Genomic DNA, 14,725 nt, shown 5'->3' with positions numbered 1-14,725 from the left:
TGGTAGAACAATGGAAAAAGAAAGGCATAGAACACATATCTGAAGAGGAGGTGAATAGAATCAACACGTTATTCATAGCAAGACAACAAGCAGAAATGGACATGCAGAGAAGAAGCTTGGGAACAACAAAAGGTCTAGGGGTGAGAGCTCAAGGACTGCATCAAACCACAACCAACCCAAAGCACCGAAAAAAACGGGGAAGAAGAACAAACAATGAAGCATTACAAGAGCTCGGTCAAATGCTCCTAAACTCAGGTAAGATGAAAGCCCTTGAGGCGTTCACACTCACTTCCTAAAAATTTGTTAATCATGAAAGTACTTTCTTGGAATGCTAGAGGGCTAAATAGCCTAAAGAAGCAGCGATTATTAAAGAAAAAAGTCAAAAAGGAACAACCAGATATGATTTTTTTGCAAGAAACTAAATGCTCAAGCAAAACAATGGAAAACATCAGTAAAAAATTGGGCAAAAGAATGGACTACCTAGAAACAAAAAGCAGTGGAATGGAAGGGGGCCTGGCCATTCTTTGGAATCCTCAGGTTCTCCAGCTTTTGTCTTCTGAAGCTGCCAGATCTCACATCTCAATAGAATTCCAAATGGTAGGAAATCCAGATACCTATCTCTGCACAAATGTCTATGGCCCTCAGAAACTAGAGGCAAAATTGCTAATGCTTAGAAGTCTATCCAACTTGCAGCAGAGATATCCCCAAGCAAAAGCAATTTTCGGAGGAGATTTTAATATGATCACTTCGCTTACGGAGAAAAAAGGAGGCATCAGAATGCTCAATCGGGATGCTGAAGCTTTCAAAGATTTTATCAAATCAGCCAAGCTTGTAGACATCTTCCCCAAGAGTGGGGCTTTCACATGGAACAATAAAAGAGGAGGTGATAGGAAGATCACCTCTAGACTGGACAGGTTCTTAGTGACAGAAACCATCCTTCTGGAAGGGATTACTGTGGATTCAGACATACTACCAAGTGGAGGTTCGGACCACTGGCCCATAATAATGAATGCGGCCATCCTTGGCACCCCAAGGAATAAACCCTTCAGATTTGAAAAGTTTTGGCTTAGTCATCCAGAGTTCACTTCGAAAATAAAACAATGGTGGAGCGAACCGACAGGCATAAGAGGAACCAAGATGTACATTCTCCAAGCTAAACTTAAACATATCAAAAACAGGTTAAAATCCTAGAATCAAGAAGTCTTCGGCAACATATTTAAAGAAAAGAAGGTACTGGAGGAGCAATTGGAACATATTCACAAGGAATGGATACAGGGGAATATAAATCAAGAAACAATGAACATCGAACAAACGCTCATGCAGAATTGGCAGGCCAGATGCCAACAGGAGGAAACTTTGTGGAAGAAAAAATCTAGAATTCAGTGGCTTAAGGAAGGTGAAAAGAACACAAAATTATTTCATCGATTGGCCATTGATCACAAGAGTGCTAATAAAATATTGAGAATAAAGGATGAACAGGGGACCTCTTTTCAAACACATCATGAAATATCAGCCCTCCTCATAAACCATTTTAGCCAAATTGCTTTGGAGCCCAACATTAACAGAGAGGATGCTATTAGGGATTTAACGACTTCTATTCCCAAGCTTATCACAGAGGATCAAAACAAGGCTCTAAATCGAGCAGTCACCTTGGAAGAAGTGGAAGAAGCAGTGAGAGATATGCCCAATGGTAAGGCGCCAGGACCAGATGGTTCTGCCATTGACTTTTACAAAGCATGTTGGGAAATAATCAAAGAAAAGGTTCGGGAAGTGGTGGAAGATTCCCGGCACTCCTCGTCCATCCTAAAATCCCTTAACTCCACCTTCATAACCCTTATACGAAAGGAGAAGGAAGCAAATACAACATCAAAGTTTTGACCAATTGCATTGTGCAATGTTCTGTACAAGATTATATCAAATGTCATAGCTGGAAGATTAAAGCCAATTCTTCCAGGGATCATTTCGGAAGAATAATCTGGCTATGTAGAAGGTAGACAGATTATGGATAACATATTGCTAGCTCAAGAGATGATTCATACTCTCCAAACTCAGAAAAAAGCTGGAATGCTAATGCAGCTGGACCTCTCGAAGGCTTAAGATAAAGTCAGCTGGAACTACTTGGATGCCTTTGGCTTTGCGAAGAGATGGATAACATGGATCCTAGCCCTGATTAAGTCCACTAGATTTTCCATCCTGGTTAACGGAGCTCCCACAGCCCAGTTTACACCGACTAGAGGTATACGGCAAGGGGATCCCCTGTCCCCTTTCTTTTTGTCATACTAATGGAAGGTCTTAGCCGGCTTATCAGAAAGGCTAAAGAGGATAGCATAATTCAGGGACTCCAACCCTTGCCCTCATGCCCTGCAACCACTCATTAGCAGTTTGTCAATGATACTATGTTGCATGGCACGCCTTCAGTCAAAGAAGCTCTTGGTTTCAAAAGCATTCTCAATCGCTTCAGCCTGGCTTCAGGTATGGAACTCAATCTCGCTAAATCTTCCATATTATTTTTTAATACGCACCTAGCTGTCCAGAAAAATATTTCTAATGTCCTCGGGTTCAAGAGGTGCAACCTCCCTTCCAGATACCTAGGCATTTCACTGATAGACAAACCCTAGCAAAAAATTCATTGGGAGAAAATGATAGCCAATCTAGAGAAGTGGTGTCAGCATTGGACCCATAGAACCCTGAACTTTGCAAGGCGACCTAGTCCTCACCAAAACCATACTCCAGGCCATTCCACATTTCATGCTGTCTATTCTCCCGGCACCTAAAGGTGTGCTGCAAAGAATCCGACTCATTCAGAAAGCTTTCCTGTGGTCAGGAAACTCAGTTAAACAGAAGTGGTCCTTAATGGCATGGGACAAAATTTGCAAGCCCAAGCACCTGGGTGGGTTAAACCTTCAGGACCCTTACACCGTCAACTGAGCTTGTGGAGCCAAGTTATGGTGGAGATGGGTTAAAGAACCGAACATTCCCTGGGCTAAACATTGGAAAGCCAAATATGCAGCTCATTATAGCCCTTAGAATCTGATCAGGATGCAGGAACCTCCAGAAGGATCTCCAATCTGGAACCTAGCAAGCGCTAATCGAGGCATCATTCAGGAACACAATTTTTGGGAAGTCCGTGATGGACAGACTGCTCTGTTCTGGGAGGATGCTTGGCAGCAATTACCTAAGCTTGAAAGCCTAGATTTCCTCACCATCCAGAGAAGATACCAGGAACAAGGGAAGATAACCGTGAATCATTACTAGAAGCCTAATACTACTAATCAAGCATGGAAACAATGGATCTTCAATGATACTTTGCAACCAGAAGAAAGGGACAACAATATGATGGCACTGCAAATAGAGCTGGCTAAAAGGAAAATAAGAAACGCTCATGATGCAGATCAACTACGTTGGGGCAAGCTCGAAGGGGGTACCTTCTCCCTCAAAGAAGCAAGAGTCTGTATTGAAGAAAGAGACCAAGGGGAAAAAGTCAATTGGTATAACAGAGTATGGGATGCTGAACTATGGCTGAAGATTAAAACCTTTCTATGGCTCTTGATGCACCGAAGAACTCTTACCTAGGAGAACCTCCAGAAAAAAGGGTTCATAGGCCCCTCACGTTGCCCCCTATGTGGAAATGAGGAGGAATCAATGAATCACCTCCTCAATATTTGTAACTGGACAGAAAGTCTTTGGAACTGGATGGAAACCATCTTCAAGAGTACGGACAGGAACAAAGACTCAATACAGGAAAGCATAGCAAACTGGCGAAGTAATTTTTCCAAATCCCAAACAGTCAATACATTATGGAAACTGATCCCTGGGTTCATAGTGTGGTCGGTATGGAAAGAACGAAATAGAAGAGTGTTTCAAAATGAAGCTAAAACCATTGAGCTTATCAAAGCCACCATACTGCAAAACATGAGGGAAACGACTTTCACCAGATGGAAAGCAGAACAGAACAAGGATCTATCGGTGACTGACTTACAAATTCTCCAGACGTTTGGAATTGAGGCAGGTACCATCTCCATTTCATCTGAACCGCGACAACAGCAAGGCACCTCCACGAATGCTTGGCTACCGCCACCAACAGGCTTTCACAAACTGAACTTTGACGGTGCCTCTCGAGGCAATCCTGGACCGGCAGGTATAGGAGGTGTCCTCCGAAATTACAAAGGTGACATTCAACATATTTTCAGTCAAGCTATGGGAGAAGGTACCAACAATGAGATGGAATTCACGGCTTTAGAGCAAGGGCTCCGAATACTAATTCGCCTGGGAACAAGAGCTACAGTGGTGGAAGGGGATTCTCTTTTGGCTATCAATGCCGCAAGGAAACTACAGATGGGTTTGAAACCAGGTAAGGTAATGAAGCATTGGAGGTTGGCCAAGGTCACAGAGCTCATAGTAGAGCACCTCTCAAGCCTCGACGGAATCATTCTGCAAGCGGTAAGAAGAATGGAAAATACGGTGGCTGATTGTCTAGCCAACTACGAGATCGATCACCACATTACTTACCCAGACACTTGTTGGCATGATGTCACATGCACAAAACTTTGGGATAAGTGTTTACTTCTTTCGAGAAAAGACATTCGGTACAGGGAGGAGGGATGTAGTAGTGCGACAGGACATGCCTTAATAACAAATGAAGATAGCCATTAAGGCTCGCCTACTAGATCATTATACCCCGAATTGGATTGAGGAGGGCAGGTACCATCACCCACAGTGGAAGATGAAGGAAATCCTGTAGAAGAATGATTGTCAGAGAACGCTAGGCCCAGTGGATGACACGTGGCCCATAACAAGAAACCCCAAGCATGACAAATCCGTTGCTTCGGATTGCAGGTAGGGGAAGGCACGCCAGAAAAGAAAGAGAAGTAATGCTGCCAGAATCCGGAGATCCACACAAACCTCACTCAACCTCTACGCTCATCCCTCCACTATAACTATAGTGTCTTACCAAAAAGCTCTCGCATCTTATGCTCCTCGCCCGACTCTTCGTCCTGAGCCCTCTGCTTTGTTCTTTGTCTGGTTCTCTGAAGTGCATCCTTCTCCCACTGTCACCTTCAAAAGCACTATGTCAACTGGGGGTTGTCGCAATGAGTCAGCGAACAGAGAGTTGAAAAGAGCTAGGGAGGCTTATGAAACTCAAGTCTCGGCCAGAGGGAAGAAGATAATCGATGAGATGGAAGCCGAAGTAAATGAGGAGCAGGAGAAGCTAGATATGCAATCAATTGAGGAGGAAATTGAGTGGATTGCAGATCCAGGAACCCCGTCCACTAGAGCCACGCAGTTTGTTAGGACACAGGTTGAGGCTTGGAGAATGAAGACCATACTGGCCAAAGCTCTCGTCAGGTAGGGGGAAGCCATGAAAGAAGCATACTACACCACTACACTGGCTTCGGCTAAAAACTCTGCCAGACTTGACGCTTTGGAAATCTGCCTGAAGTCGCTCACAGAGGAAATCAAAATGCTGGCAGAGGATCTGAGGGCCTTCACCAGGATCTTTAAACTCTCTGTCCAACGAGGTATGAACATTGCTGTTGATTTTCCAGCGGAAGATACCAACGCTCCTGTGGGGCAATGCCAGAATGCCCAGAAGGCCCCGAAAGCGGAACATGTTAAAGCAGCTGCTGGCCCTAGTGCCACCTTCAAAGATTATGTGGAACTTGAGCTGTAGAGTTGTCTGCGCACTATGCTCTACGTCCGCCAGCCTTGAAGTCTTCTTGTCTGAATTTTGATCCTGTTTCTGGGTCTCTCGTCATCCTAGTCACTCTTTAGTTTTGTCTTTGGTTTCTGGCAGCCCTGCGTGGCTAGCCCCTTCTAGTTTTTCGTACTATATGGAAAATTTCAGTTAGTTTGTTTTGTCTGTATCTTGGTCAGGCCTGTCTTCTCAGTTTGCAGGCCAGTTCTCCTACAGTTTCAGCACAACTTTTGATCGACCAAGCGATAAGCGGAATGGTCTGTCAGGTCTTATAGACCTTTGTATTTTATGTAACTTTGTGAATTAATATACTTTTACTGACTTACAAAAAAAAATAAGTTATTATTTTCTTTAAAATAATTATCTTCAAACTTAACTCTCAATAATTGCATATAACAATACAAAAAAATTAACCCTCACAAATCTACTTAAAATATGAAATAACATGTATAAAAAGACAAATAGTCGTCATCAAATTTCCACTACAAACAAGATAAATTTGAAATTCCAAACCTAATCCCCTCCTTACATCAATTTTCCACTATAGAATAGATAAATTTGAAATTTCAAACCTAATCCCCTCATTATTGTATCTTCTTGTGTTCAAAATTGCATCCGTCCTCACTGACTACGTCCTCCAATGTCTATGTACATTGGTTCCCACTAATGTGTCCATGTCAGTTTTTCTATCTAATTTTTACTCCCGTTAATGCACAACAACCCCATTACCATGGCCTATTCCTGTGTTTGTTTCTTCACTGTAGTGAGAACTTGACATTTCCTACAATTTTGCCTATTTTATAAGTAGTGTTAAAATTAGTGTAATCTTTTTCTTTTTCTTTATCTTTATAAGTAGTTACTAAAATTAGTGTACTCAAATTAATAGATATTTTCAATTTATGTAATTTGTAAAATTTAAATCTCGTAACTCTTAATTAATTTATATATTAAAAATATATAAATTTTTAATAATAAAAAAATATGATCTCACTCCAAAGTTTGTGTCATTTAAATTAACCTTTTCTCATATTTGGAGGGTTTTTAACTCATTTTATAAAAATGGTGAGGTAAAAATCACTTTTTTAAATAACATGTTATTTATAAAAACTAACGAATATTAAAAAAATTCAAATTTTTATCTTTCCATGCTTTATCAACGCTTAGGAGGTTAAGAGCGTCCAAATATATTTATTCAATGCCTTCATTATTTTGCAGCAACATAGAATCTTTTTATGAGGTTTCTTGAGGATCCATATTCGAGGGTTTTGAGGAGGCAAAAGGAGAAACCTTAGAGGATTTTTTGGGTTTTGGGATTTTTTAGGATTTTTTGGGGAAGGGTTCAGAGGAGGCATTGAGATTCAATATTTGTAAGCAGTTCAAAGTTGTTGCTAGTAACAAGAGTTTTTCCATATTGTGTCTATGGGAGTGGAGGCTTGGGTTCATGACTCTAATTAATAAATCTAGAGAAGTCATCCTGATATGTAGCTTGACCTTGATCTGGAGTGGTCTCAAGAACCATCATGGGGAAATTTATGTAGAGATGTCTATATTCATGACATCTACAACAACATAATGGAATGTGTTTGTGACAACCCTGGTGAAAAGTTCATGTAATAAAGTTAATAAAGGCAAAATAAGACCACAAGTAAGGGACACTTATTCCAAGCGGAATGTTGAGCAAAGATATCCTAGTGGGCATCACTGGATTTGTGTTTTGGCTAAGGAAAATTGGCAAAGCCTAAGGCAAAGGCATTAAAAGACAAAAAGGAATTTTGGCACATTTATTTATGAAAATAAAGGAAATTAAGAGAAAAGTAAGGTGAAAGGTCGCAGGTTGCATGTGAGGAGGAAAATGAAGGAAAATAATGGAAAATGAAGAAATTAGAGGCCTCATACATAAAAAGGATTATGAGGATAAGTTGGAAAGCTTTTTCCAGTGAAATATTTTTCTAACATTTTGTCAGTTCAAGTTTGGAGCTCTCTCATTATTCTCTCTCTCTCTCACTCTTGGTCACTTAGAGTTTCTTGGAGCACTCTAGCTTTGGATCAAGGAAGGAAAAGCAAGCAAAGGAAAGGAAGGAAAGCAAGGATCAAGGAAAGGAAAGCAGGATTCAAGCAGCTTCAACAGAAATATTTGCAGGTAACCTTTTGCATGTGTGATTTCCTAGCTGGTTTGGGCATGCATGGCTTTGCATGTTGGTGTATGGTTCTCTTGTTGTTGGTGGCATGGTTTTGTCAGGTTATGACAATGGTTTTTTAGCCTAGCCTTTCCTTTTTCCATATGCCATGGTATGTTGGGATGTTTATTTCGGTTTTTGAGATTTGGTTTGCTGGATGGATTTCGGAATCCGGGGCGGAGGTGGTTTCAAGTTCCATTGCCAAAGGCCTAGTAATCCCTTGACTAGTTTTGGCGGGATACATAGTAAAGCCTAAGGGAGAAGTCTCTGTTTAGGGTCTAGTGATCTGGGTTTGGATTGCAGTAAAGCCTAAGAGACTAGTCTCGATTTAGGGCCTAGTGATCCTGTTTGGATTGTGGTAAAGCCTGAGAGACAAGGAGACGAAAAATTCCTCAAGGATAGTGATGGATTCTGGATGGCATTCCAAGTTCAATTCAGTTGTGATCAGAGCACTGGTTATGGTGTGATCACGGTTTGATGAGGGTGGAGGTGGTTTAACCTCTAGATTCCATTGGTTGTTCTTGGATTGGTTGTTCTATGAGATCCCGCATTCATGCTTGGAATATGGAACGGGGGTGACTAGCTGAAAGAGAGATTTGGTTCAGCCATGTCTATAGTCGGGTGGTACATGGAAGTACCGAACCTGGTCAGATTTTCCTATGAATAATAAAAGCTAAGTTCTCTTACTTTTGCACTTGTTTATATGTGGATTTAATGGTTGTCATATCTCTGATATTTACATGGTTTTATGTTGGTTACAAGCATGGTTAGATGACTGGTTTATGTCATGGTTATTTCATGTATTTACTTGTAACTATTAAATGGATGGATGCAAGACCTAATGGATGATATAATAGTTCAAGGGAGAAGGTGGTGATCCTTTTGGTTATGTTTCATAAGTTCTTTCAGTCATTTATGCTCTGTCTTGTATCTTAGACATGTAGGTTGTATTGATGCCAAGTGTTTGACAAAATGTCAGTCCCGGATGGGGATTCTCAGGCTTAGTCCTGAGGTTGATTTTCGGTTTGTTTATCTTGTCATCATGTCTTGGATTTATTCTGGAAGTTGTAACAAGTTCTGGGCAAAGGCCAAGATTCTGGGCTAGTAAAGTGGCTCAAATCTCAGGGTCGTTGGCATAGGTCTACTGAGAAAAGTCCACAGTCGCTGGCACATAGGCCTATGAGAGTGACTTTGGGTTGTTGTTCATTGTCTTGCCTATAGCATGAGAGTGAATTTGAGTTAAAAGGCTTAAAACATTAGTGGGACCTAGGGACAAGATGTCTGAGTGGATTTCATGTCTCCTGGGGGTGTTGTTGCTGATGTGGATGGATTTGTTTGATGAGTTCCATCGATTCCATTTCCTTAAGGTCACCAAGGAGATTGAATCCCTTATAGTAACCTCTCTCATCACATGTTTTCTCGGCTGGTTGGTTGCTTGGGTGGACCTAGGAGGAGGGGTTGTTATAGGTTGGTATCAGAGCATTGTTGTGCTCTCCTTGGGTGAAGGTGTTGGTCATGCATGCATGTCAATTACATGTGTGTCTCTTACACTTGCATTCCATGTGCTTGTTGCATTGCATAATGATTGATCATGATTGTAGTAAGGTTTTCATGAGGAACTTGATGTTGATTTTGTGGAATGCATCGTCATGAGTCTATGACTGGTTGCATATGGTTATATGTCGCTTACATGTTGATTTTATGTCGCCTACTTAAATCCTTGTATGTTAGGTTACATTCTTGGTTGTTTGATTACATGTATCAGTCTTGTAGGTTGGTTACAAGAATTGATCGCTTATGCTCGACTACATGCGTTCATGCGTATGTGTAGTTGATTAGGCATTGCTTATGCATATTGATAGTTGCATGTGGCAATGTGTACAATGGAGTAGTGGTTGTTGTCATGCATGAGGTCATGGTTTTTGTGGTTGACATGGACATGCATTGATGATTGGACTTTAGCTAGAATGATGTGTATATGGTTTGGTACTCATATGTTATATTTCTATATGCAATTGTTATGCATGTATGGTCTTGGTTATAGTTATGCATGAATAGTAGGTCAAACATGACTTGTGAAGTCATGGTATGCAATTTAGGTCATTAGGGTGATATTGGTATGTTATGATGCTAATGTGTTGGCTGAGATAGAGCAGGAGATGTAGATCATCATAATGAGGTTGCAACATTGGACCTTGGGGTAAGAGCAGATCATCATACAGGTATTGTATGTTTGTCATGCAGGTATGTAAGTAAAGTATTTTTATATGTGTTAGGTTTATATACATTAGGTTTATGTACATGTCTTTTCACGTTATGGTTACATTCATGATAGATGTTAGTTGATTAGTGTAGTTATATTCACATGTGTCAGATAGTCAAGAATGATAGTAACATGTAGTTGTTTTGTATTAGATAAACTGATGATTATGTTATATGTTGTTGATGAGTATGTTATAGGTTAACTTGTTGTTGTTATATGACAGTTAGGTTATATGTTGTTGATGAGCATGATATGTATCTTATGGTTGTTATATGCTAGTAACTTGATGATTAAGGTTATTTCATTAAGATCTTGACGTCAAATGTATCATGCTAAATTGGATTGGCCTATGCATATGGTTAGGGTTATGACATTTAGGTATGAGTCGACTTATTGTGTTGTACTAGTCTAGACCGATTGTACATATGTGATTGCTATGCATAAATGATAATTATTTATGAGTTAGGATGTGAACATGTTAGTTAGTGATTGTTATGGATAACATGATCTTATTTATGTTTAAGTTGATGTGTTGAGAAGTTATATCCTGCTAACTAGATTGATTGTGCAGACAAGATTGCCTCCCCTGAGATACATTAAGGTATGAACTTGCTTATGTCATCTACTTTGTGCTTGAATGTTTGATTATGTCATCTATATGTGGTTGAATGTTTGACTAATCGCATGATATGAGTATGAGCCTATAGGATTTCATGAAGAAATGATCTTGTTTTAAGATGATTGTACTAACATATGTGTTGAGACAATTGATATGTACTTGAGTGTAATAGGTGATAGTTGTAGCATTATGTCTTATGACTATGGATTATGACATGATTGTTAGCCTTGGTAAAGGTTTATTTCAAATTGATAGATATGATTGCATTGATATTTGGAACATATGGTTGACATGTGTGAGTAGTTGCAGGAAACATGCTTAGTAGTAGCGTGACAAGGTAATTGTTGACGTGTTTATATAACTAACATTTGGGTGATGTGACAGCACATAGTAAGCCTTGATTGCAGCAAGGTATAAAGGTAAAAGAAAGGAATTGGGAAACAATTTATTTGGCTATGTTTGGAAACCCTAATTCCAAACAAATGAGTGATTTTCATACGGGGAGTTTTCTTAACCTTGATTTTGTTTGACATTATGTGGATATGTGCTATATTCATGGACATGTATTTGACAGGTATATTAGCTAGTCTCTAGTTACAGGTGGATTTCTCAAGGGAATTGGAGTCCCTTGAGAGATGGCATGGGCGTGTTCAGCTACAAGGCAATGAACGTGGCACAACAAGATAAGGTAGCTCGTGTATTGTTATGTTTATTTATGCATTGAAAATTATGTATTTATGGCAGTATGATGCAAGGAGTTGCATGGCAAGAGAGGTTTCCATGAAATCTTGAAGAAGACTTAGGTTGAGCTTTCCTTGGGAACTATGGGGATTGAGTCATGGTGTCTATTGTTAGTCTTGTTCTTTTGGTCTTTTATGATTTGTTGAGCTTAATTTGCGGTTTTGTTTATGTCTAGTGCAAGGCCTTACCACTTTGATTGTGGTTTCATATTGTTATTGGTTTTCATGGTTTTCTTCTTGGTTGTTTCTTGGCATTGCCTTTTATGTTTTGAGTCTTAGGAAATGTTTGGGAAAGAGGAAAGTTAATGGAGCTCGGGGAGAGTTGTGTGGTATCGAATAGGTAATGTAAGATTCAGATGAAGCTCTGTGCATGAGTAAGCATAACGAAAGATAAGACTATGACAATAGGTTGGACTGGTTGGCCCATTGTGGTAAATGGATGGTGGCAATATGGGCATGAGAAAGGTAAAGTAAATGGATTTGAGGTTTCAGATTCCTTGGCTATGTTGGGAATTGTTTTTCTCAATATTGTGCATGTTGTAAAGGATGTTGACTCAGGATGATGCTATTGTGTGATGATCTGTATTTGGTTCAATAATCTGTGGTGGGTTCAGCATGTGATTTAGTGATTGATTCAATGTGACAGTGATTCAGATTCAGGTATCAGTGTTTTGAGATCTATATGTGGGTATTCTTCAGGAGAAGCGTGTACATACGCAGGTATGATTAAGAACAATAACGTATATAAGCTGATGCATGCTTGATCAGGGTTTGTAGCAGCAACAATTGGCTTCTGTGATGGGTAACAATGTTTGACATGGTATATTGATGAGTGGATATGCATTGATATGATTTGTTATGATCTAGTTTGATCTAGTTGCATTGGTTACATTAGTATATTTTATGATTCATTATTTGAGTAGTTTATTTTATAATTGTTTGGAGTGGATCTAGTTTGAAACATTTTGAAAAGTGATCCAGAAAGAGTTGAGGATAACAGTCTTCAGAGAAGGAGTTGTAGCTCCCTTCCAGTAGGAGATAGAAAATGAGAGAAGGTTGTAGCCTTCTACAGGTAGGAGCCTACGTACTGGTTAAAGTCTACACCAGTACAAGATTGTAAGAAGATTACTTTTAATAAAGAAAAAGATAGAGATGATAGCACTGGTGGTTTTTTCCCACATTGGGTTTCCACCTAAAAATCCTGGTGTTCATATGGTTGTGTATGTTAATGTTCTATCTACTTCTTAACTGCTCATAATTACTATTTAATTGATGAATAATGGAATAATAATGCAATGATTAATCTTGCATAGGTGATAAAAAAAGTTATCTAGATATACGCAGGTTTCTGTAGAAATAGTTGCATACATATGCTAGTTCCCTTTACAACAATTGCGTATAAAAATTGGAATAAGAAATTGAAATTGAAGTGTGTAAAATATTGATTCACCCTCACCCATCTCAGTATTTTTCCTAACAATTGGTATTAGATCAGGTCCTTTAGAAGAAGCTTGATCATTTGAAGGAAGATTCATCAAGATGAGAAATCAAGAGGGAGTAACATCTATCAGGCCACCATTTTTTAATGGGACCAACTTGGTTTTCTGGAAAGTCAGAACAAGAGATTATCTACAGTCACTTGGAGTTGATGTTTGGGAAATTTTTAAAGGAGGCTATCAATATCCATCCTCCATTCCCACAGATGAAGTGAAAAGAAAAAATATGAGACCAATGCAAAGGTTGTCAACGCTCAGTTGGGAAGCTCAACAGAATTAGAATTTGTGAATCTTATGCAGCTGAATACAACAAAGGCTATATGGGACAAGATCATCCAAAGTTATGAAGGTGACACTAAGGTAAAGAGTGCCAAACTTCAAACATTTAGAATTCAATATGAAACTCTCTGAATGCATAGTGATGAAAGTATTACAAGTTTCTTTCTTAGGGTAGATGATATCGTTAATTCAATGATAAATCTTGGTGATGAAGTAAATGATTCAATGATTGTTGAGAAAATCCTTAGATATCTAACCCCAAATTTCGATTCGAAAGTATTTTCCATTGAATAAATGTAGGATTTGAAGAACCTTACTATTGAACAACTTCATGGGATCTTAATAGCTTATGAAATGAGACATTAGGGGAATTTTGAGGTCTAAAATGGGCCTCCTAAGAAAAATGTACAACCAAAATAAACTTTATAAGAACCAATAGGATTCAAGATGATGATGTCAACCATGGGGGATGATTCACCATTTTTGGAGTTAAAAAGTAAAAAGATTAAAAAATAATAAAATTACTTTTTCAACTCATATTTTCAACTTATCTCTCTAAGGTTTTACTCAAATTTCGAGTGGGAGTACTCGTTGGATGAAAAATTTAATTCCTCATCCAAGGAGTACCCATGTTCCATACTTTCGATGGACCCTGCTACAAGAAAAATGATAAATACATGAAAAAACGTGATTGCAATCATGTTTTCCATGTATTTCTTATTTTTCATGTAGTAGGGTCCATAAAAAATATGCAACATGGGTACTCATTGGATGAGGAATCAAATTCCGCATCCAACGAGTGTTTCCACTTGAAATCTGAGTAAACCTATAGGGAGATAAGTTGAAAATACAAGTTGAAAAAATAGTTTTTTCTTTTTTTCCCTCTAAAATTTGATGATGTAATCAAATCTTATTTTATTATTTCCACTATTATTTTATAATTTCCTTGGGAGGCCCATTTTAGACCTCAAAACTCCCCTAATGAAAGGGGGTCCCTTCAGATATTAGAGAAGCAACATTCAAAGCTACTTCTAAAAGAAAAGAAAATGAGGAGCTTAAGGAATCAAGTTACGTATCAGATGAAGAAGAGGCGAACTTCGTAAAGAAACTCCAAATAGGAACTGGGAGATTTAGAGGTAAGATTCCTTTCAAATGTTTTTCTTGTGGAAAAGTTGGTCATTATGCTACTAAATGCGCTTATAAAGAAAACCATGAAAAAGGGAAGAAATCTACAAAAGTAAATATTAGAGGAAGGTTTGAAAACAAGAAAAATTTCTACACACATGAAGATAGTGATGGTCTTTCAAATGGTGAAGAAGGTGAGTCTGATCAAGAATATCAATTACTTATAGCATTTGAAGATAAATGTATTGATGAGTTTGATGATGTTTATATGGATGCCCTAGAAGAAAAGGATAATCTCATTGAAGAAATAACTCATTTAAAATTCTTCCAG

General features: G+C 38.8%; 1 protein-coding gene across 1 annotated transcript; it reads left to right on the top strand.

Moving 5' to 3' along the window:
- Positions 1-471: 471 nt before the first annotated feature.
- On the top strand, positions 472-1,191 carry LOC149182450 (uncharacterized). Its single transcript, XM_089414559.1, has one exon. The coding sequence runs from the start codon at positions 472-474 to the stop codon at positions 1,189-1,191; it is 720 nt and encodes a 239-aa protein (XP_089270685.1).
- The last annotated feature ends 13,534 nt before the right edge of the window (positions 1,192-14,725 follow it).

The sequence above is a fragment of the Pinus tabuliformis genome, chromosome 3_2 (genome assembly GCF_031772625.1).
Source record: "Pinus tabuliformis cultivar Carrire ecotype Pingquan chromosome 3_2, CPIR1, whole genome shotgun sequence".
In the NCBI taxonomy this organism is placed as follows: Eukaryota; Viridiplantae; Streptophyta; class Pinopsida; order Pinales; family Pinaceae; genus Pinus; species Pinus tabuliformis.
This window is presented reverse-complemented; position numbering and strand designations above follow the sequence as displayed.

Bases quoted from the DNA above. Each gene is read 5' to 3' on its own strand.
- LOC149182450 (XM_089414559.1), top strand. From the start codon at position 472: ATGGACTACCTAGAAACAAAAAGCAGTGGAATGGAAGGGGGCCTGGCC.